The following is a 24,012-nucleotide window of genomic DNA, read 5'->3' on the forward strand; positions in this document are numbered from 1 at the left end:
ATACTATCATGAATGGGGGTAAGATGAATAAACTAAAGGTCATACATGGGATCAACTATAATCTGCAGCAACTGGTGAAGACATTATATCCTTGGTTGAGACAAGTTCTAGATGAATGGCCTCAACTGGTGAAATACTTGGATGATTACAGGCCTAGAATTGCATATAAGATGGTGAAATGGCAATTTCCTGATGCTGGCTGGTTCAAGTACAATACATATGGGGCCTCTAGGGGTAATCCAGGATTGAGTTCAGCTGCATTCTGCATTAGAGATGAGGTTGGAAACCTTATATATGCTGGGCCAGAAGAATAGCTGATACAACTAACATCACAGCAGAATCTGTAGCTATATTGGATGGAATTGAATTCTGTATTAAAAATGATCTGGTGCCTGTAATGATTGAATCAGATTCTCTGTCCATGATAAACATTATTCAAGGTAGATGGGAGATCCCATGGAAGATTAGTATGGAAGTTAATAAGATCAACTTTTGGAGGAATAAGGGCCAAGTGCAGTTTGCTTATATCCTTAGGGAAGGCAATGCACTTGCTGATTTTTTAACTAACCTGGTTTTTGATTTTACAGGTACAATTAACTTTCATTCTTTTGCTGAATTACCAACAGGTGCAAGGAAGATTCTCAATGCTGATAAGATGATGATGCCTAATTTCGGAATAAAGATATACAGAAATAGAGAACCAGACTGATCACATGCAGTTGATCATGCCAACAAGAGATGACACAAGTTTGAATTACACAAACAAATAAATGCTCATGATAACAGTTTCATAGGATTGTTGTAGTCCTGGTTGGATGACTAAGGTTATCCTTGTTAGTGTGTGGTATTAACAGGAATGTTCATCCTACTAACAGGATTTCTTTAGTTACCTAATCCAGCTACATACACTTCACATGACTGATTGTGTAAATTTGATCATAAGGACAGTTTAAGGTCAGTATAAGGACAGCACAAGGTCAGCAACTAGGAGGAGCTTCAGACTGGAGCACAACCTCGTGCGTACTCCACTGCATTGTTCACCGCGTCCCTCACTAGAGGGCCGGGCACGTTATATATATATATATATATATATATATATATATATATATATATATATATATATATATATATATATATATATATGATGATATGATGACATGATGATATGATGATACGGGGGTGGCGGCCAGAATGGCATATGATGACTCTATTCACCGAGTCCCTCACTAGATGGTCGGGACACGTTATATGTATATATGATATATGATGTTGACATGCATGATTTTCATTTCAAAATGCAAGTGTATTGATGTTTTTAACAGTCATACCTGTTTCTGGTAATTCTCCGTTTTAGTTATGATCCTTTTTACTGTATTTCATGCCTTACATGCTCAGTACATATTCCGTACTGACCCCCTTTCTTCGGGGTCTGCGTTTCATACCCGCAGGTACATACGCTCGTTGCGGTGACCCGTCAGCCTAGGACATCCATTCTGCTACTTTGAAGTGCTCCCTTGTTCCGGAGCCTATACTTTTGGTACAGATTCTTCTATTGTATATATATATGTCTAATTATGGTACGGTGGGGCCATGTCCCGCCATATGACACTGTTGTCACTCTTAGAGGCCTGTAGACATATATGTGGGTCATGGGTGGTCATCATTCAGTTATGTCAGTGTGGATTACGTTTTGGCAATTTCCTGCATTATGATAGCCTGACCGGCTTGTGTGTGATATCATATGTGACAGTTTATACAGCGTTTTGTCTTGCACTATAAAAGCCCTTAATATGCTAAACACAAGTATGATAAATGTCTATCTGGTTGAGTCGTGACAGTATAGGTTGAACGATAGATAGTATGATAAGGGGTGCTCGGTAGTTAATACTGGGTACCTGTCATGGCCCTCTGGTTGGGTCGTGACAGAAGTGGTATCAGAGCGGTTCATCCTCAGAATGTCTACAGGCCGTGTCTAGTAGAGTCTTGTTTATCGGTGTGTGGTGCACCACATCTATAAACAGGAAGCTACGGGACATTTAGGATGTTATCTTTCCTTCTTACTCTAGATCGTGCGATAGAACTGTATTTTTAGGATGGTTCCTCTCTAATAAATTGCTATGTTTACAGCGATGCCTCCGAAGAAAGCGATCACTGCCCAGAAGGGCAAATCAGCAGCAAGGGATACTAGCCAGCCTAGGAGAGTTACTAGGGCCCGCGCCCAGATCATGCCCGAGGTTGTGCTCCAGTCCGCGAGTTCTTCGACAAGGCCACTTCCAGAGGAACCTAGGGCAGCGACAACTCCAGGTCGGGGGTCGGCTCCACCGCCGGTCCTTGAGGTTCCAGAACCTGGGCCTCCAGCTCCTCAGTCAAGGGCGGAGGATAGAGCTATGAGAGACACAGTACCGTTGCTGACTAGATTAGTAGCAGGGCAGGCTCGCAGGCCTGGGCCAGGAGGTGATTATGTGGATAGGCATGACAGCTTAAGGGTTCGTGACTTCCTAACTTATAATTCTCTAGAGTTCTACGGGTCAAAGCTCGAGGAGGATCCCCAGGAGTTTATTCGACAGATGCAGCGTACGTTGAGGCTAATCAAAGCCTCTGAGACTGAGTCTGTCGAGATGGCTTCATACCGGTTGCGTGATGTGGCTGTTAATTGGTATGAGTCCTGGGAGATGTCTAGGGGCGAGGGTGCTCCCCCTGCGGTGTGGGCTGAATTTACAGAGGCCTTTCTCGGCCACTTTCTTCCTCTCGAGGTACGGCGAGCTAGGGTTGACAGATTCCTACAGTTGAGACAGAGGGGCAGAAGCGTTCGGGAGTACAGCCTAGAGTTCGACTCTTTGGCTAGATATGCACCCACTATGGTAGCTGATATGACTGATAGGATGCATCGATATGTGATGGGTTGGATCATTATCTGGTTGATAACTGCATGGCAGTGGCTTCCCAGCCAGGGATGGACATCGCTCGGGTACAGGCGTATGCGCAGGGGATGGAGGAATGACACAGAAGACACCAGCCCGATAGAGATCGTGACAGGGGCCAGCCCAAGAGGGCTAGATTAGCTAGTTATTCCTGGGAGTTTCGAGGCGGGCAGCCACAACAGCATACCAGGCATCCTTTTCAGCCAGCACGGAGGGCACCCCTACAGTTTACTGGTAAGAGACTCGATAGCACAGGATATTAAGGAACTGGTCAGAGCTCCAGGGCTACGGGTTCGCAGTTGAGCAGAGGGTTCAGTCAGACGAGGCCACCCATGCCTCAGTGCCGTCGGTGCGGCAGGCGCCATCTGGGGGAATGCCGTCTCTCTATAGGTGCATGTTTTGCTTATGGCCGTCAAGGCCATATCATGAGGGAGTGTCCGTTTAGGGGTAGTCCAGGTGGTCCAGCCCAGGCCACTGGGTCAGTTGCTGGTTCATCTTCCTCCTCGATAGCTATGCGCCCTACGGAGCAGCGTATGCCGACACAAGTAGGCCGCGGTAGTGGTCGTGGCGGAGCTCCCGGTTTTAGCGGTCCTTCGAACCGCATATATGCCTTGGCCAGCCGACAGGACCAGGAGGCATCACCAAATGTGGTTACAGGTATATTATTGATCTTCTCCCGAGATGTATATGCATTAATGGATCCAGGCTCTACTTTATCATATATTTCTCCCCTGGTTGCTAGTAGAATTGGGATAGAGCCTGAACCGATAGAACCGTTCGAGGTAGCTACACCGGTAGGAGATTCCATTATAGCAAGGCGAGTATATAGAGACTGTTCCGTAGATATATGTGGTCGTTGCACCAAAGCGGATCTGATAGAGCTAGATATGACTGAATTGGATGTTATTATGGGTATGGACTGGCTAGCTTCTTGTTATGCCAACGTCGACTGTCAGAAGAAAGTAGTTCGCTTGCAGTTTCCAGGAGAACCTATTTTAGAGTGGACGGGAAGTACAGCATCGCCGAGGGGTAAGTTTATTTCATACCTCAAAGCCAGAAAGATGATTAAGAAGGGGTATATTTATCATTTGGTTCGTGTGCATGACACGAAAGCAGAGGCACCCACTCTTCAGTCGGTCCCGGTAGTCAATGAATTTCTGGATGTATTTCCAGACGAGCTTCCAGGTCTTCCACCTGAGCGGGAGATAGAGTTCACGATAGATGTGCTGCCAGATACTCAGCCTATATCTATTCCTCCCTACAGAATGGCACCTGCAGAACTGAAAGAATTGAAGGAGCAGCTGAGGGATTTGTTAGAGAAGGGCTTCATCAGGCCCAGTACATCACCTTTGGGAGCGCCGGTACTGTTCGTGAGGAAGAAAGATGGGTCGCTACGGATGTGTATTGATTGTAGGCAGCTGAACAAGGTGACTATAAAGAATAAATATTCCCTCTCCAGAATCGACGATTTATTTGACCAATTGCAGGATGCTAAGTGTTTCTCGATGATAGACTTGCGGTCAAGCTACCATCAGGTGCGGATAAGAGAGGCATATATCCCAAAGACTGCATTCAGGACCCGATACAGGCACTATAAGTTCAGGGTAATGTCTTTTGGGTTGACCAATGCCCCAGCAGTGTTTATGGATCTGATGAACCAAGTATTCAAGCCGTTCCTAGATATGTTCGTAATTGTATTTATTGATGATATCCAGGTCTATTCGTGATCAGAAGAAGAGCATGCAGATCACCTGAGGGCGGTACTTGGGGTACTCCGGCACCAAAAATTGTACGCTAAATTCTCTAAATGTGAATTCTGGATGACTTCAGTTGCATTTTTGGGCCATATCATTGGAGCTGATGGCCTTCGGGTGGATACACAGAACATTGAGGCCGTAAAGGCTTGGCCGACACCGACGAACCCTACTGAGGTATGTAGTTTTCTCGGATTGCCAGGATATTATAGAAGATTTGTGGAGAAGTTCGCTTCGATTGCAGCGCCATTAACGAAGCTGACTCAAAAGGCAGCTAAGTTCCATCCGGTGCATGTTTTGCTTGTGGCTGTCAAGGCCATATCATGAGGGAGTGTCTGTTTGGGGGTAGTCCAGGTGGTCCAGCCCAGGCCAATGGGTCAGTTGCTGGTTCATCTTCCTCCTCTGTAGCTATGCGTCCTACGGAGTAGGGTATGCCGACACCAGTAGGCCGCGATAGAGGTCATGGCGGAGCTCCGAGTTCTAGCGGTCCTTCGAACCGCATATATGCCTTGGCCAGCCGACAGGACCAGGAGGCGCCACCAAATGTGGTTACAGGTATATTATTGATCTTCTCCCGAGATGTATATGCATTGATAGATCCAGGCTCTACTTTATCATATATTTTTCCCCTGGTTGCTAGTAGAATTGGGATAGAGCCCGAACCGATAGAACCGTTCGAGGTAGCTACACCGGTAGGAGATTCCGTTATAGCAAGGCGAGTATATAGAGCCTGTTCCGTAGATATATGTGGCCGTTGCACCAAAGCGGATTTGATAGAGCTAGATATGACTTTATTTGATATTATTATGGGTATGGACTGACTAGCTTCTTGTTATGCCAACGTCGACTGTCAGAAGAAAGTAGTTCGTTTCCAGTTTCCAGGAGAACCCATTTTAGCGTGGACAGGAAGTACAGCATCGCCGAGGGGTAAGTTTATTTCATACCTCAAGGCCAGAAAGATGATTAAGAAGGGGTATATTTATCATTTGGTTCGTGTGCATGACACAAAAGAAGAGGCACCCACTCTTCAGTCGGTCCCGGTAGTCAATGAATTTTCGGATGTATTTCCAGACGAGCTTCCAGGTCTTCCACCTGAGCGGGAGATAGAGTTAACGATAGATGTGCTGCCAGATACTCAGCCTATATCTATTCCTCCCTACAGAATGACACCTGCAGAACTGAAAGAATTGAAGGAGCAGCTGAGGGATTTGTTAGAGAAGGGCTTCATCAGACCCAGTACATCACCTTGGGGAGCGCCGGTACTGTTCGTGAGGAAGAAATATGGGTCGCTACGGATGTGTATTGATTATAGGCAGTTGAACAAGGTGACTATAAAGAATAAATATCCCCTCCCCATAATCGATGATTTATTTGAATAATTGCAGGGTGCTAAGTGTTTCTCGAAGATAGACTTGCGGTCAAGCTACCATCAGGTGCGGATAAGAGAGGCATATATCCCAAAGACTGCATTCAGGACCCGATACGGGCACTATGAGTTCAGGGTAATGTCTTTTGGGTTGACCAATGCCCCAGCAGTGTTTATGGATCTGATGAACCAAGTATTCAAGCCGTTCCTAGATATGTTCGTAATTGTATTTATTGATGATATCCTGGTCTATTCGCGATCAGAAGAAGAGCATGCAGATCACCTGAGGGCGGTACTTGGGGTACTCCGGCACCAAAAATTGTATGCTAAATTCTCTAAATGTGAATTCTGGATGACTTCAGTTGCATTTTTGGGCCATATCATTGGAGCTGATGGCCTTCGGGTGGATACACAGAAAATTGAGGCCGTAAAGGCTTGGCCGACACCGACGAACCCTACTGAGGTATGTAGTTTTCTCGGATTGGCAGGATATTATAGAAGATTTGTGGAGAAGTTCGCTTCGATTGCAGCGCCATTAACGAAGCTGACTCAAAAGGCAGCTAAGTTCCAGTGGACTGATGCTTGCGAAAGAAGCTTCCAGTTGCTAAAAGAAAAGTTGACTACAGCTCCAGTTCTGACTCTCCCCGAGGGACCAGACGGTTATTCCATTTATTGCGATGCTTCCGGTGTTGGGATAGGTTGTGTATTAATGCAGCATGGCAGGGTTATAGCTTACGCCTCCCTGCAGCTCAAAAAGCATGAAAGAAACTATCCTACTCATGATCCGGAGCTAGCAGTAGTAATTCATGCTTTAAAAATATGGAGACATTATCTGTATTGCGTCTATGTCGATATTTATACGGACCACATGAGCCTTCAGCATATTTTTAAGCAGAAGGAGCTGAATTTGAGGCAAAGAAGGTGGCTAGAGTTGCTGAAGGACTACGATGTTGATATTCTGTATCACCCTGGTAAAGCCAACGTAGTAGCAGATGTACTCAGCCGTAAGTCTATGGGCAGCCTGACGGACGTGCAGCCTGGAAGAAAAGAAATGGTTCGTGAGATTTACCAGCTAGCTAGTCTTGGAGTCCATTTGGCTGGCTCTGTAGATACTGGGGTTTCTGTCCGAGAAGTTGCTGAGTCCTCTATTATGGAAGAAGTAAAGCAACGTCAATATGAGGACCCTGTTCTGGCACAATATATGGACACAGCCCTTGAACGAGGAAAGACTCCGTTCGAGATTACACCTGATGGAGTGCTACTACATAAAGGCAGAATATGTGTACCTGAGGTTGCGGGGCTGCGGCGACAAGTGATGGGAGAAGCACATTATGCCCGCTATTCTGTTCATCGGGGATCAACAAAGATGTACCACGACCTCAGATGCTTATATTGGTGGGATGGTATGAAAAGGGACATCGCAGAGTTTGTTGCTCAGTGTCCAAATTGCCAACAGGTTAAGATCGAGCATCAGAAACCTGGTGGGTTGTTACAGGAGATAGAGATTCCGACTTGGAAGTGGGAAGTAATCAATATATATTTCATTACAGCCCGCACTTCACGGAAGTATGACTCTATATGGGTTATTGTTGATAGACTGACGAAATCCGCCCATTTTCTCCCAGTCAGGACCACCTATTCGGTTGAGGATTATGCCCGGTTATATATTAAGGAGATAGTAAGACTTCACGGAATCCCCACATCTATTATATCCGACAGAGGTGCTCAGTTTACAGCTAACTTCTGGAGATCATTTCAAGAAGGATTGGGGACCCAGGTAAGTCTTAGTACCGGATTCCACCCGCAGTCTGACGGACAGGCCGAGCGTACTATTCAGACGTTAGAAGATATGCTACGGGCCTGTGTTATTGACTTCAAGGGTATCTGGGATAATCATTTTCCACTTATTGAGTTTGCTTATAATAATAGCTACCATTCCAGCATCCAGATGGCACCGTATGAGGCTCTGTATGGTAGGAAGTGCAGGTCACCGATTGGTTGGTTTGACGTTAGCGAAACTAAGTTAATTTGCCCAGACATGGTTTAGCAAGCAGTTGATAATCGACGTTGACATTTAGAGTTCCAGATTGGCGATTGGGTATTTCTGAAAGTGTCACCCATGAAGGGTGTTATGAGATTCGGCAGGAAGGGAAAGCTTAGCCCGAGGTACATTGGACCTTATCAGGTTATTCGTAAGGTTGATAAGGTCGCCTATGAATTAAATTTACCATCTGATCTAGAAGCAGTGCATCCAGTCTTCCACGTGTCTATGCTTCGCAAATGTATTGGTGACCCTTCCAGAGTATTTCCCATAGATGATATCCAGGTGACAGAGGAGCTATCCTACGAGGAGCAGCCGATAGCGATACTGGATCGTCAGGTGAGAAGACTGCGAACGAAAGATGTGGCTTCCGTTAAGGTATTGTGGCGAAACAATAACAGGGAGGAGATGACATGGGAAGCTGAAGAAGAGATGAAGAAGAAGTATCCTTACTTGTTTCCAATACCTACAGGTAAAATAAATTTCTAAATTGGTTATGTTGATTGACAGATGAACTGTGTGTGATAGCTATAAAGAAAAAAAAGATTCCCCCGAAGTGTTTATAAGACCCTATACAACTAATCCGACATTCGAGGACGAATGTTCTAAAGGGGGGGAGGATGTTATATCCCGCATTTTGTACATTCGGATATTTCAAGAAAATCGCGATAAGTTAAGGGCAAGGATATACTTTCGATTTTGTTTAACACACAAGTTACTTAGGAATATTATTGGTATGGAATATTAAGGGAAAATTTGGAATTAGGAATTTAATTCTTCATAAACCACAAAAAAAGCCACAAGTGGCCGTGTGGCTTGGTGTGGGCTCCCACCAATGCCTTGGCCAATGGCTTCAAGCCATGAGGTGGGACATGTGTTCACTTTGTATTGGCCATGTAATTATATATATATATAGATGGGTGATGATCAAGCAAGGCTCATTATTCATCTTTTCCAACTCTAGAAACTTGGAGAAAAAAAAAAGGGGGGGAACCATTCGGCCAATGCTAGCTGAAATTGGTCCCATGAAAAATTGATCAAAAAAATATTTTCTTCTAGTAATTCAACCAATTGGAAGGTCCTTACTAACGTGGAGTAGTTGTTGGAGCAATCAAACCATTCATTTGTGCAATTTAACCATTCATTGAGGTTTAATCTTCTCTTTCGTGTGTCATGGATGATTTGTGCATGTTGTAGTATGTAGAGATGGATGAAATTCATGAAACTATGTGTGTTGAGTTGTAGCCGTGTAGGTGTTTGTGTTGTGTAGAAAGGATGAATTAATTTTACTTAGCATTTTAGTTGTTGTTGTTGTGGATTCTATGATGCAATGGAGGTTTAATGGTTCAAGTTGGCGTTGTAATTGTTTGTGGGCTGTTGTAGGAATTAATGTGATTCTAATATGGTTTCTTGTAATCATGAGAATGAAGTTGTTAACGTGTAAATTGTTGGTGTAGTTCATGAACTTGGGAGCAAGGAATGTGTTGTTGTTGTTTTTATTGAGCTTGGAAGATTGCGGATTGTGTTATTGTGGTTGATTTGAATGTAAATGAAATGCCATCGAATTATGTAGAAAGGTTTACTAACGTTAGAATGCAATTCGAACTAATTGTTGAAGTGGTCAATATGGTTGTTGGTATTGTTGTTGACGATTTGGCCGAGTTGAATTCTCGGGGATGGTTGAATTTATAGGGGAAATGCTGCCCAAATTTCTGTAGGTGGATTGCTAGTTTAGAACCGGATTCCTAAATACCTATAGCTAATGTTTTATATCTTTTGACGTTGTTGTAGATCTTGCGAAAGTCGAGACTTAAGTTCGGATTAGCTTAGGAAGCGGGCAAGGTATGTAAGGCTTATCCTTTCCTTCTTTTGGCATGTCCTAGAGCTAAGTAAGGTATGACATGCGTCTTGGGGTAACTCTATTCTTTAGTTCCGAGCTTGTCTACGATTCTTATTCACTTCTTGACACTAGCCTACTTAGTACAGTCAAGCTTATTGTATGATTGAATAACGAGCAAAGCATAGAGAGTCCCTATTCCAAAAAGGGTTCTACAAGGGTTAACGTCCATAACTTTCTTATGCTAACTCGGATTGACTCGAAACGTGTTTATGATCCTTCAAGTGTCGATTAGTGTACTTACCTATCGAGTCTTAAAATTTGATTTATTTGCATATAGTTTCTCACTACTCTGCTCGTGCATGCCTCAATATGTCCTTCACTGAGTCCCGAGCCAGGACACGTTCTCGTGCGTACTCCACTGCATTGTTCACCGCGTCCCTCACTAGAGGGCCGGGGCACGTTATATATATATATATATATATATATATATATATATATATATATATATATATATATATATATATATATATATATATGATATGATGATACGGGGGTGGCGGCCCGGATGGCATATGATGATTCTATTCACCGAGTCCCTCACTAGATGGCCGGGATATGTTATATGTATATATGATATATGATGTTGACATGCATGATTTTCATTTCAAAATGCAAGTGTATTGATGTTTTTAACAGTCATACCTGTTTCTAGTAATTCTCCGTTTTAGTTATGATCCTTTTTACTGTATTTCATGCCTTACATGCTCAGTACATACTCTGTACTGACCCCCTTTCTTCGGGGGCTGCGTTTCATACCCGCAGGTAAAGACGCTCGTTGCGGTGACCCGTCAGCCTAGGACATCCATTCTGCTACTTTAAAGTGCTCCCTTGTTCCGGAGCCTATACTTTTGGTATAGATCTTTCTGTTGTATATATACATATATATGTCTAATTAGGGTACGGTGGGCCCTTGTCCCGCCATATGACACTGTTGTTACTCTTAGAGGCCTGTAGACATATTTGTGGGTCATGGGTGGTCATCGTTCAGTTATGTCAGCGTAGATTACGTTTTGGCAATTTCCTGCATTATGATAGGCTGACAGGCTTGTGTGTGATATCATATGTGACAGTTTATACAGCGTTTTGTCTCGTACTATAAAAGCCCTTAATATGCTAAACACAAGTATGATAAATGTCTATCTGGGTTAGTCGTGACAGTATAGGTTGAACGATAGATAGTATGATAAGGGGTGCTCGGTAGTTAATACTGGGTACCTGTCATGGCCCGCTGGTTGGGTCGTGACAGAAGTGGTATCAGAGCGGTTCATCTCGGAATGTCTACAGGCCGTGTCTAGTAGAGTATTGTTTATCGGTGTGTAGTGCACCACATCTATAAACAGGAAGCTACGAGACATTTAGGATGTTATCTTTCCTTCTTACTCTAGATCGTGCGATATAACTGTATTATTAGGATGGTTCCTCTCTAATAAATTGCTATATTTACAACGATGCCTCCGAAGAAAGCGACCGCTGCCCAGAAGGGCAAATCAGCAGCAGGGGATACTAGCCAGCCTAGGAGAGTTATTAGGGCCCGCACCCAGATCATGCCTGAGGTTGTGCTCCAGTCCGCGAGTTCTTCGAGAAGGCCACTTCCAGAGGAACCTAGGGCAGTGACAACTCCAGGTCGGGGGGCGGCTCCACCGCCGGTCCCTGAGGTTCCATCACCTGGGCCTCCAGCTCCTCAGTCAGGGGCGGAGGATAGAGCTATGAGAGACGCAGTACAGTTACTGACTAGATTAGTAGCAGGGCAGGCTCGCAGGCCTGGGCCAGGAAGTGATTATGTGGATAAACATGACAGCTTAAGGGTTCGTGACTTCTTGACTTGTAATCCTCCAAAGTTCTACGGGTCAAAGCCCGAGGAGGATCCCCTGGAGTTTATTCGACAGATGCAGCATACGCTGAGGCTAATCAAAGCCTCTGAGACTGAGTCTGTCGAGATGGCTTCATACCGGTTGCGTGATGTGACTGTTAATTGGTATGAGTCCTGGGAGTTGTCTAGGGGCGAGGGTGCTCCCCCTGCGGTGTGGGATGAATTTACAGAGGCCTTTCTCGGCCACTTTCTTCCTCCCGAGGTGCGGCGAGCTAGGGTTGACAGATTCCTACAGTTGAGACAGAGGGGCAGAAGCGTTCGGTAGTACAGCCTAGAGTTCGACTCTTTGGCTAGATATGCACCCACTATTCTAGCTCATATGACTGATAGGATGCATCGATATGTGATGGGGTTGGATCAGTATTTGGTTGATAACTGCATGGCAGTGGCTTCCCAGCCAGGGATGGACATCGCTCGGGTACAGGCGTATGCGCAGGGGATGGAGGATCGACACAGAGGACGCCAGCCCGATAGAGATCGTGATAGGGGCTAGCCCAAGAGGGCTAGATCAGCTAGTTATTCCGACGAGGTTCGAGGCGGGAAGCGTCAACAGCATACCAGGCATCCTTCTCAGCCAGCACGGAGTGCACCCCCACAGTTTACTGGTAAGAGACTCGATAGCACAGGATATTCAGGAACTGGTCAGAGCTCCAGGGCTACGGGTTCGTAGTTTAGCAGAGGGTTCAGTCAGACGAGGCCACCCATGCCTCAGGGCCCTCGGTGCGGCAGGCGCCATCTGGGGGAATGCCATCTCGCTACCGGTGCATGTTTTGCTTGTGGCTGTCAAGGCCATATCATGAGGGAGTGTCTGTTTGGGGGTAGTCCAGGTGGTCCAGCCCAGGCCAATGGGTCAGTTGCTGGTTCATCTTCCTCCTCTGTAGCTATGCGTCCTACGGAGTAGGGTATGCCGACACCAGTAGGCCGCGATAGAGGTCGTGGCGAAGCTCCGAGTTCTAGCGGTCCTTCGAACCGCATATATGCCTTGGCCAGCCGACAGGACCAGGAGGCGCCACCAAATGTGGTTACAGGTATATTATTGATCTTCTCCCGAGATGTATATGCATTAATGGATCCAGGCTCTACTTTATCATATATTTCTCCCCTGGTTGCTAGTAGAATTGGGATAGAGCCTGAACCGATAGAACCGTTCGAGGTAGCTACACCGGTAGGAGATTCCATTATAGCAAGGAGAGTATATAGAGACTGTTCCGTAGATATATGTGGTCGTTGCACCAAAGCGGATCTGATAGAGCTAGATATGACTGAATTGGATGTTATTATGGGTATGGACTGGCTAGCTTCTTGTTATGCCAACGTCGACTGTCAGAAGAAAGTAGTTCGCTTGCAGTTTCCAGGAGAACCCATTTTAGAGTGGACGGGAAGTACAGCATCGCCGAGGGGTAAGTTTATTTCATACCTCAAAGCCAGAAAGATGATTAAGAAGGGGTATATTTATCATTTGGTTCGTGTGCAGGACACGAAAGCAGAGGCACCCACTCTTCAGTCGGTCCCGGTAGTCAATGAATTTCTGGATGTATTTCCAGACGAGCTTCCAGGTCTTCCACCAGAGCGGGAGATAGAGTTCACGATAGATGTGCTGCCAGATACTCAGCCTATATCTATTCCTCCCTACAGAATGGCACCTGCAGAACTGAAAGAATTGAAGGAGCAGCTGAGGGATTTGTTAGAGAAGGGCTTCATCAGGCCCAGTACATCACCTTTGGGAGCGCCGGTACTGTTCGTGAGGAAGAAAGATGGGTCGCTACGGATGTGTATTGATTGTAGGCAGCTGAACAAGGTGACTATAAAGAATAAATATTCCCTCTCCAGAATCGACGATTTATTTGACCAATTGCAGGATGCTAAGTGTTTCTCGATGATAGACTTGCGGTCAGGATACCATCAGGTGCAGATAAGAGAGACAGATATCCCAAATACTGCATTCAGGACCCGATACGGGCACTACGAGTTCAGGGTAATGTCTTTTGGGTTGACCAACGCCCCAGCAGTGTTTATGGATCTGATGAACCGAGTATTCAAGTCGTTCCTAGATATGTTCGTAATTGTATTTATTGATGATATCCTGGTCTATTCGCGATCAGAAGAAGAGCATGCAGATCACCTGAGGGCGGTACTTGGGGTACTCCGGCACCAGAAATTGTATGCTAAATTCTCTAAATGTGACTTCTGGTTGACTTCAGTGGCATTTTTGGGGCATATCATTGGAGCTGATGGCCTTCGGGTGGATACACAGAAAATTGAGGCCGTAAAGGCTTGGCCGAGACCGACGACCCCTACTGAGGTACGTAGTTTTCTTGGATTGGCAGGATATTATAGAAGATTTGTGGAGAAGTTCACTTCGATTGCAGCGCCATTAACGAAGCTGACTCAAAAGGCAGCTAAGTTCCAGTGGACTGATGCTTGCGAACGAAGCTTCCAGTTGCTAAAAGAAAAGTTGACTACAGCTCCAGTTCTGACTCTCGCCGAGGGACCAGACGGTTATGCCATTTATTGCGATTGTGTTGGGATAGGTTGTGTATTAATGCAACATGGTAGGGTTATAGCTTACGCCTCCCGGCAGCTCAAAAAGCTTGAAAGAAACTATCCTACTCATGATCTGGAGCTAGCAGCAGTAATTCATGCTTTAAAAATATGGAGACATTATCTATATGGCGTCCATGTCGATATTTAGACGGACCACAAGAGCCTTCAGTATATGCTTAAGCAGAAGGGGTTGAATTTGAGGCAAAGAAGGTGGCTAGAGTTGCTGAAGGACTACGATGTTGATATTCTGTATCACCCTGGAAAAGCCAACGTAGTAGCAGATGCACTCAGCCGTAAGTGTATGGGCAGCCTGAGGGACGTGCAGCCAGGAAGAAAAGAAATGGTTCGTGGATTTTACCAGCTAGCTAGTCTTGGAGTCCATTTGGCTGGCTCTGGAGATACTGGGGTTTCTGTCCGAGAAGTTGCTGAGTCATCTATTATGGAAGAAGTAAAGAAACGTCAATATGAGGACCCTGTTCTGGCACAATATAGGGACACATCCCTTGAAAGAGGAAAGACTCCGTTCGAGATTACACCTGATGGAGTGCTACTACATAAAGGCAGAATATGTGCACCTGAGGTTGCGGGGCTGCGGCGACATCTGATGGGAGAAGCACATTATGCCCGCTATTCTGTTCATCCGGGATCAACAAAGATGTACCACGACCTCAGATGCTTATATTGGTGGGATGGTATGAAAAGGGACATCGCAGAGTTTGTTGCTCAGTGCCCAAATTGCCAACAGGTTAAGATCGAGCATCAGAAACCTGGTGGGTTGTTACAGGAGATGGAGATTCCGACTTGGAAGTGGGAAGTAATCAATATGGATTTCATTACAGGTTTACCGCGCACTCCACGGAAGTATGACTCTATATGGGTTATTGTTGATAGACTGATGAAATCCGCCCATTTTCTCCCAGTCAAGACCAACTATTCGGCTGAGGATTATGCCCGGTTATATATTAAGGAGATAGTAAGACTTCACGGAATCCCCACATCTATTATATCCGACAGAGGTGCTCAGTTTACAGCTAACTTCTGGAGATCATTTCAAGAAGGATTGGGGACCCAGGTAAGTCTTAGTACCGGATTCCACCCACAGTCTGACGGATAGGCTGAGCGTACTATTCAGACGTTAGAAGATATGTTACGGGCCTGTGTTATTGACTTCAAGGGTAGTTGGGATGATCATTTGCCACATATTGAGTTTGCTTATAATACGGTGGTATGAGGCTCTGTGTGGTAGGAAGTGCAGGTCACCGATTGGTTGGTTCGACGTTGGCGAAACCAAGTTAATTGGCCCGGACATGGTTCAGCAAGCATTTGATAAAGTGAAGCTTATTCGGGAACGGTTACTAGCAGCTCAGAGTCGACATAAATCATATGCGGATAATCGACGTCGACATTTAGAGTTCCAGATTGGCGATTGGGTATTTCTGAAAGTGTCACCCATGAAGGGTGTTATGAGATTCGGCAGGAAGGGAAAGCTTAGCCCGAGGTACATTGGACCTTATCAGGTTATTCGTAAGGTTGGTAAGGTCGCCTATGAATTAAATTTACCATCTGATCTAGAAGCAGTGCATCCAGTCTTCCACGTGTCTATGCTTCGCAAATGTATTGGTGACCCTTCCAGAGTATTTCCCATAGATGATATCCAGGTGACAGAGGAGCTATCCTACGAGGAGCGGCCGATAGCCATACTGGATCGTCAGGTGAGAGGACTGCGTACGAAAGATGTGGCTTCCGTTAAGGTATTGTGGCGGAACAATAACAGGGAGGAGATGACCTGGGAAGCTGAAGAAGAGATGAAGAAGAAGTATCCTTACTTGTTTCCTATACCTACAGGTAAAATAAATTTCTAAATTGGTTATGTTGATTGATAGATGAACTGTGTGTGATAGCTATAAAGAAAAAAAAGATTCCCCCGAAGTGTTTATAAGACCCTATACAACTAATTTGACATTCCAAGACGAATGTTCTAAAGGGGGGGAGGATGTTATATCCTGCATTTTGTACATTCAGATATTTCAAGAAAATCGCGATAAGTTAAGGGCAAGGCTATACTTTCGATTTTGTTTAACACACAAGTTACTGAGGAATATTATTGGTATGGAATATTAAGGGAAAATTTGGAATTAGGAATTTAATTCTTCATGAACCACAAAAAAGAAAAGCCACAAGTGGCCGTGTGGCTTGGTATGGGCTCCCACCAATGCCTTGGCCAAATGCTTCAAGCCATGAGGTGGGGCATGTGTTCACTTTGTATGTGCCATGTAATTATATATATATATAGATGGGTGATGACCAAGCAAGGCTCATTATTCATCTTTTCCAACTCTAGAAACTTGAAGAAACTTGGAGAAAAAAAAAAGGGGGAATCATTCGGCCAAAGCTAGCTGAAATTGGTCCCATGAAAAATTGATCAAAAATATATTTTCTTCTAGTAATTCAACCAATTGGAAGGTCCTTACTAACGTGGAGTTGTTGTTGGAGCAATCAAACCATTCATTTGTGCAATTTACAACTCTAGCCAAGTAAGAAGATAAGTGGAAAAAGGTAAGGTTTAATCTTCTTTTTCGTGTGTCATGGATGATTTGTGCATGTTGTAGTGTGTAGAGATGGATGAAATTCATGAAACTATGTGTGTTGAGTTGTATCTGTGTAGGTGTTTGTGTTGTGTGAAAGGGATGAATTAATTTTACTTAGCATTTTAGTTGTTGTTGTTGTGGATTCTATGATGCAATGGAGGTTTAATGGTTCAAGTTGGCGTTGTAATTGTTTGTGGGTTGTTGTAGGAATTAATGTGATTCTAATATGGTTTCTTGTAATCATGAGAATGAAGTTGTTAACGTGTAAATTGTTGGTGTAGTTCATGAATTGGGAGCAAGGAATGTGTTGTTGTTGTTTTTATTGAGCTTGGAAGATTGCGGATTGTGTTGTTGTGGTTGATTTGAATGTAAATGAAATGCCGTCGAATTATGTAGAAAGTTTTACTAACGTTAGAATGCAATTCGAACTAATTCTTGAAGTGGTCAATATGGTTGTTGGTATTGTTGTTGACGATTTGGCCGAGTTGAATTCTCGGGGATGGTTGAATTTATAGGGGAAATGCTGCCCAAATTTCTGTAGGTGGATTGCTAGTTTAGAACCGGATTCCTAAATACCTATAGCTAATGTTTGATATCTTTTGACGTTGTTGTAGATCTTGCGAAAGCCGAGACTTAAGTTCGTATTAGCTTAGGAAGCGGGCAAGGTATGTAAGGCTTATCGTTTCCTTCTTTTGGCATGTCCTAGAGCTAAGTAAGGTATGACACGCGTCTTGGGGTAACTCTATTCTTTAGTTCCGAGCTTGTCTACGATTCTTATTCACTTCTTGACACTAGCCTACTTAGTACAGTCAAGCTTATTGTATGATTGAATAACGAGCAAAGCATAGAGAGTCCCTATTCTAAAAAGGGTTCTACAAGGGTTAACGTCCATAACTTTCTTATACTAACTCGGATTGACTCGAAACGTGTTTATGATCCTTCAAGTGTCGATTAGTGTACTTACCTATCGAGTCTTAAAAATTGACTTATTTGCATATATTTTCTCACTACTTTGCTCGTGCATGCCTCAATATGTCCTTCACTGAGTCTCGGGCCAGGACACGTTCTCGTGCGTACTCCACTGCATTGCTCACCGGGTCCCTCACTAGAGGGTCGGGGCACGATATATATATATATATGATGATATGATGACATGATGATATGATGATACGGGGGTGGCGGCCAGGATGGCATATGATGACTCTATTCACCGAGTCCCTCACTAGAGGGCCGGGACATGTTATATGTATATATGATATATGATGTTGACATGCATGATTTTCATTTCAAAAGGAAAGTGTATTGATGTTTTTAACAGTCATACCTGTTTCTGGTAATTCTCCGTTTTAGTTATGATCCTTTTTACTGTATTTCATGCCTTACATGCTCAATACATATTCCGTACTGACCCCCTTTCTTCGGGGGCTGTGTTTCATGCCCGCAGGTACAAACGCACGTTGCGGTGACCCGTTAGCCTAAGACATCCATTCTGCTACTTTGAAGTGCTCCCTTGTTCCGGAGCCTATACTTTTGGTACAGATCCTTCTGTTGTATATATATATATATATATATATATATATGTCTAATTAGGGTACGGTGGGGCCCTGTCCCGCCATATGACACTGTTGTTACTCTTAGAGGCCTGTAGACATATATGTGGGTCATGGGTAGTCATCGTTCAGTTATGTCAGTGTGGATTACGTTTTGGCAATTTCCTGCATTATGATAGCCTGACCGGCTTGTGTGTGATATCATATGTGACAGTTTATACAGCGTTTTGTCCTGCACTATAAAAGCCCTTAATATGCTAAACACAAGTATGATAAATGTCTATCTGGTTGAGTCGTGACAGTATAGGTTGAACGATAGATAGTATGATAAGGGGTGCTCGGTAGTTAATACTGGGTACCTGTCATAGCCCTCTGGTTGGGTCGTGACAAAAAGAAATTTAACTTTTAACCGTCAACCCATATTCTACAAAAAATAATTATTACAGTAGGCCTTTTTTCTTAGATGTCCAATTTGAGAAAGATCAGTATCTCACTGGTGCAGCGCACAGTTGGAATGAGATAACTGAATGGAATATAGATGGTTTAACAGAAAGCCAAATCTATAAAAAATTACATGAAATGGGCATTGTCATTACGACTGTTACACCCTGGAAAGAAGTTCGGGAAGTCTAGTTTCCAACACAACAAACCGCTCCTCAATAGGACATCGGGGTAAGGAGATATGGATGTTACAAGTTGGGCTGGCAGACCAGGAAAATGGTCTGCGCGAACACGCCAGTGAGTGGCACGAACGCGCAGAAAGCCAAGGGCCAACACAGCGCGAACGAGCCACTACGGGGCGCGAACGCGCTGAACTATTTTGAGGCCGGGGTTAGGGATGAATTTTATATTATAAGAGTGTAAGAATAATATGCATATGACACTTGGAGACCACATGGTGTAAATCAGGTAGTGCGTTACTTGACGAAAAGCCCTCACTGATTTACGCTAAGTAGGGCCCACACATCGGAGTTTTATAATGGACATATGAAAAGACATGTGAGTAGTACATGGAAAGTTGAGCAAGTCCTAAGAAGGACTCATAAGCCAAATATGGGCATAAGCCCTTCAAAAGGACGATTTAAGAAAACATTTTCGGATGATCTGAATTGGAGGGGCCACAATGCTATTATAGGTTTGGAATTTGGAAAAACACCAAGAATAAAATTTGTAGATAATTGAATTGGTTTTCCACCATAGGTCGTGGGCCCTCACAAGATATGGGAATCAAGAGTTATGACCTTTTTACTTAACGAACGCGCAGTCAGAAAAATTTGGCCGAAGAAGAAGAGTACTGGGGAGATTGTGGATAAATGGATAAAGATCAACTATGATTATGTTCCTAAGTACTGCAAAAACTGCAAACTTCAAGGACATAATGAGCAAGATTGCTATGTCATTCATCAAGAATTGTATCCCAAGGATGAAGAACAAAGCTCAGACAAAGAACAAGAGGTCAACAATAAGGCAGATCAAAAGAAGAATAAGGAGCAAAAGAATACAAAAAATAGCAGAACTGACATTAAGGAGTACAAAGGGACTAATGTTAGCATAATGAAAGGGAAATAAATAGCAGACAAGGTGCATCCTGCAGAGGGCAATGATGATGATGGATTCAAGAAGAAGAAAGGAAAACAAAGGAATAATAGGCACTTTCATAGAGGCAAATATGATGAAAATGCTTGGAAACCAAAGGAGAATCAAACTCTGCAAAATAATCTAAATGCAGCATTGCAGAACACAGATGAGGATTTAATAGATGTGACTGATATGCAGAAATCCTCAGATATAGAAGCAAAGATGCGTGATGCTTTAAACCAGATTGTTACAGTGCAGCAAATGGTAGACAATAATGAGAAGGTCAAGGAAAAGCAGATGGAAGAAGCAAAGGAAAAACAGATAGATGAATTAAAAAAGGTGGAGAGGATATCAGCAAAGGAATGGATTGAGAAGCATTTTGGTAAACAACTCAATGATAAAGGGGAGATTATATCTCAGCAGGTGTCTAAGGTCACTTCAGGTACACTTAGTCAAGAAAAGGAACATGATGTGCTGCAGGAGCAAGAAAAGGAACATGAGGTGCTGCAGGAAGATGGTTCTAGGGATATCTTAATCAGCAAAATCCTGGAGGAAGAAAACAAGTTTGGTGATGTGCTGCAGGAGGATGATGATCATGAAGGGAATCCAATAGAGGATGTGGAGGATAAGCAAACAAAAGAAGGACAAGAAGGTACAAGGTTACTAGAGAGTAATACTTCTGTCAGTTTTCCTGTGGAACAAGTTGAGAATTCACAACATGGAAAGCATGAGGAGATACAGGCCCAAGCAGATATCAATAGTCATGATGAGGAAGATTTATCTCAGAACATTGAGGATATAGCACAAGAGGCAGACTTATCCCCTAGAAGTGTGCATAAATTGAAACAGGCAACAAATAAACAAAAACCTGTCAGAAGTGTCAATATTCCAGTGGCAGGAGTTTCAACAAGGAGGAGTAAGAACAAAACTAATAATTCCCAATGATAGACAAAGCTTTATTTTGGAATATTAGGTCAGTTAACACTCAGAATTCTTTTGAGAGGTTAATTGAACTAAAGAGGAGATATCATTATTCTATCATAGGCCTAATGGAACCTTTTCAAGGTCCTATTGCTATTGAAGAGTATAGGAGGAAGTTAGGCTTTTAGAATTGCAAGGTGAATTGTTCAGGAAAAATCTAGATTTTTTGGACAGATGAATGGCTAGGTGTAGTTATATCTGAATCAGAACAGCAGGTGACTTTGCAACTAACTCACTCATCCTTGAATCAAGCAGTGCTGGTGTCAGTAGTTTATGCTAAATGTGATAGACAGGAGAAGGAGGAGTTGTGGGAAGATATGGTAGCCTTGGCAAATCAGCAAGACCTTCCTTGGATAATAGGAGGGGATTTTAATGTCATAGTGTCTGAGGAGGAAAAGCAAGGTGGCCTTCCAGTCACATTCAATGAGACTTTGGACTTTTCTACCTGTATACAAAGTTGTGGTTTGATTGATGTAGGATTCACTGGAAGTAAATTTACCTGGTGCAATGGGAGGACTGAAGAAGATTGCATATTTAAAAGGTTAGATAGAATACTGGTGAATCAGCAAGTTTTGGATATCATGCCATCCGCAGCAGTAACGCATATGATTAGACATGGTTCTGATCATGCACCACTACATCTTGAGTGTAACAACAATGCACATCATATTGTCAAATCTTTTAAGTTTCTTAACTTCTGGACAAAACATCATACATTTATGGAGATGGTAAAGGAGAATTGGACTGCTGATTTCTGTGAAGAAACTTAAAGAGCACTGGTTCAATGGAGAAAAAACACATATGGGAATATATTTCAGCAGATTGCCACTATTGAAGATACTATAAAGGTGAAGGAGTTGCAGTTTGAAAATAATGCTTCAAGGGAGAATAGAATGCTGTTACATCAAGCACAGGCTGAACTAACTAGATTTTTACACTTGGAGGAAGAGTATTGGAAGCAGAAAGATGGTATGAAATGGTTCAATGATGGAGATAGAAATACAAAATTCTTCTATTCATAGGTGAAGGGCAGGAGGACTAAATTAACTCTGAAAAGAATACAAGATCCTTCTGGTACATGGTTGGAAAATGAAGTAGATGTTGGTTCTGAGGCAATCAGATTCTTTGAGTCACAGTTTAGTGAAGAAAATTCAGGAGGGGATTATGCATTGTTGAAAAATCTTCCTAAATTGATAACTGAAGAAACACAGAAGAATATGGAAGAGTTTCCATCTGAAAGTGAAGTAAAGGAGGCTGTGTTTTCACTCAATGGGGATAGTGCTAGTGGGCCTGATGGATTCACAGGACAGTTTTATCAGAAGTGTTGGGAGGTTATTAAGCTGGATGTGATTCAAATGGTTAAAGCTTTCTTTTGTGGGTGTGAGGTACCACAATTCATCACACATACTAATCTAGTTTTGTTACCAAAGAAAGAGGCGATTACTACTTTTAGTGATATGAGGCCTATCAGTCTCAGCTCTTTCTCCAACAAGATACTGTCAAAAATACTACAGAATAGATTGGAAAAGGTTCTTCCTAATATTATTTCTCACAATCAGACAGGAATTGTTAAAGGAAGGAGCATTGCAGAAAACATATTGTTGGCACAGGAGATCATTAGGGATATTAACTTGAGAGCTAAACATACTAATGTGGTGATCAAGTAAGACATGGCAAAGGCATATGATAGACTTTCCTGAATTTTTTTGACTAAAGTATTGAGACAGTTTGGGTTTGGAGAGGTTCTCATTGATTTAGTATGGAGATTGCTTTCAAACAACTGGTATTCAGTATTAATCAATGGTCAAAGTCATGGTTTTTTCAGATCAAGTAGGGGGGTAAAACAAGTTGATCCACTTTCTCCTACATTGTTCATTATAGCAGCAGAGGTCTTAGCAAGGAATCTGAATAAGTTGCATGAGAAGCCAAGTTTCATAGGCTATGGAATGCCAAAATGGAGTCCTCAAATCAATCACCTATCATATGCTGATGACACAATATTATTCTGTTCTGGGGATGGATATTCTTTAAAGAAAATGATGAGGAGATTGAGGAATTATGAGAAGGCTTCAGGACAGCTGGTTAATACTGATAAAAGTTGTTATTATGTTCATCACAAGGTCTCAGCCAGAGTTAATAGCAAGATTAAAAGATATACTAAGATGAGAAATGATTCCTTTCCTTTCACATATTTAGGTTGTCCAGTGTTTTATGGAAGAAGGAAATTGATATATTATGAGGATCTGATAAAAAAAGTGATGAAAAGGATTCTATCTTGGCAAAACAGACTGTTATCTTTTGGAGGTAGATATGTGCTGGTCAATCATGTGTTGCAAACCATGCCAGTATATTTACTATCAGCCATGAATCCTCCTTCTGGGGTGATAAAACAACTGCACAAGATCTTTGCCAAATTCTTTTGGAGCAATACAGTAGGGGTGAAAAGCAAACACTAACTGATATATATAAAGCTTTATTTGCTAAGTTGTGGTGGAATTTCAGATGTTGAAGAAGCTTATGGGGTAGCTACAAGTTGAATAAATACTGCAAGAAATGGCATCCTCTTATGGCAGTAGAGAGAGGAGGATCTCACACATGGAAGAAGATGGTAAAAATAAGAGATGTGTCACGACCCAACCCCGTAGGCCGTGACTTGTGCCCGAATTGGACACTCATATTTATCTGTTAACTCTAATAATTTATAATTAGCATGTCATGATCTCATTTGTATGTAAGAAGATAGTGAGTTATTTAGATTTGTCAAGTTCTGTATGCCTTAGTCATCCATCTCCCAAGGAGTTGCACTTATCAAACAACAACATTTATATATATTCCTAAGCAAGCCGACAAGGCTGCCACGATATACAAAATAACAAACATACACACATATGCAAGCCGACAAGGCTGCCATTACGACTG

At 43.1% G+C, this 24,012-nt stretch overlaps 1 protein-coding gene across 1 annotated transcript; it reads left to right on the top strand.

Moving 5' to 3' along the window:
- Positions 1-2,225: 2,225 nt before the first annotated feature.
- Positions 2,226-23,549, top strand: LOC132607882 (uncharacterized). Its single transcript, XM_060321959.1, has 6 exons — positions 2,226-2,454; positions 20,111-21,028; positions 21,268-21,821; positions 21,915-22,062; positions 22,159-22,756; positions 22,919-23,549. Exons 1-6 carry the CDS (start codon positions 2,226-2,228, stop codon positions 23,547-23,549), a joined length of 3,078 nt encoding a protein of 1,025 aa, XP_060177942.1.
- Positions 23,550-24,012: the final 463 nt, after the last annotated feature.

The sequence above is a fragment of the Lycium barbarum genome, chromosome 8 (assembly GCF_019175385.1).
Source record: "Lycium barbarum isolate Lr01 chromosome 8, ASM1917538v2, whole genome shotgun sequence".
In the NCBI taxonomy this organism is placed as follows: Eukaryota; Viridiplantae; Streptophyta; class Magnoliopsida; order Solanales; family Solanaceae; genus Lycium; species Lycium barbarum.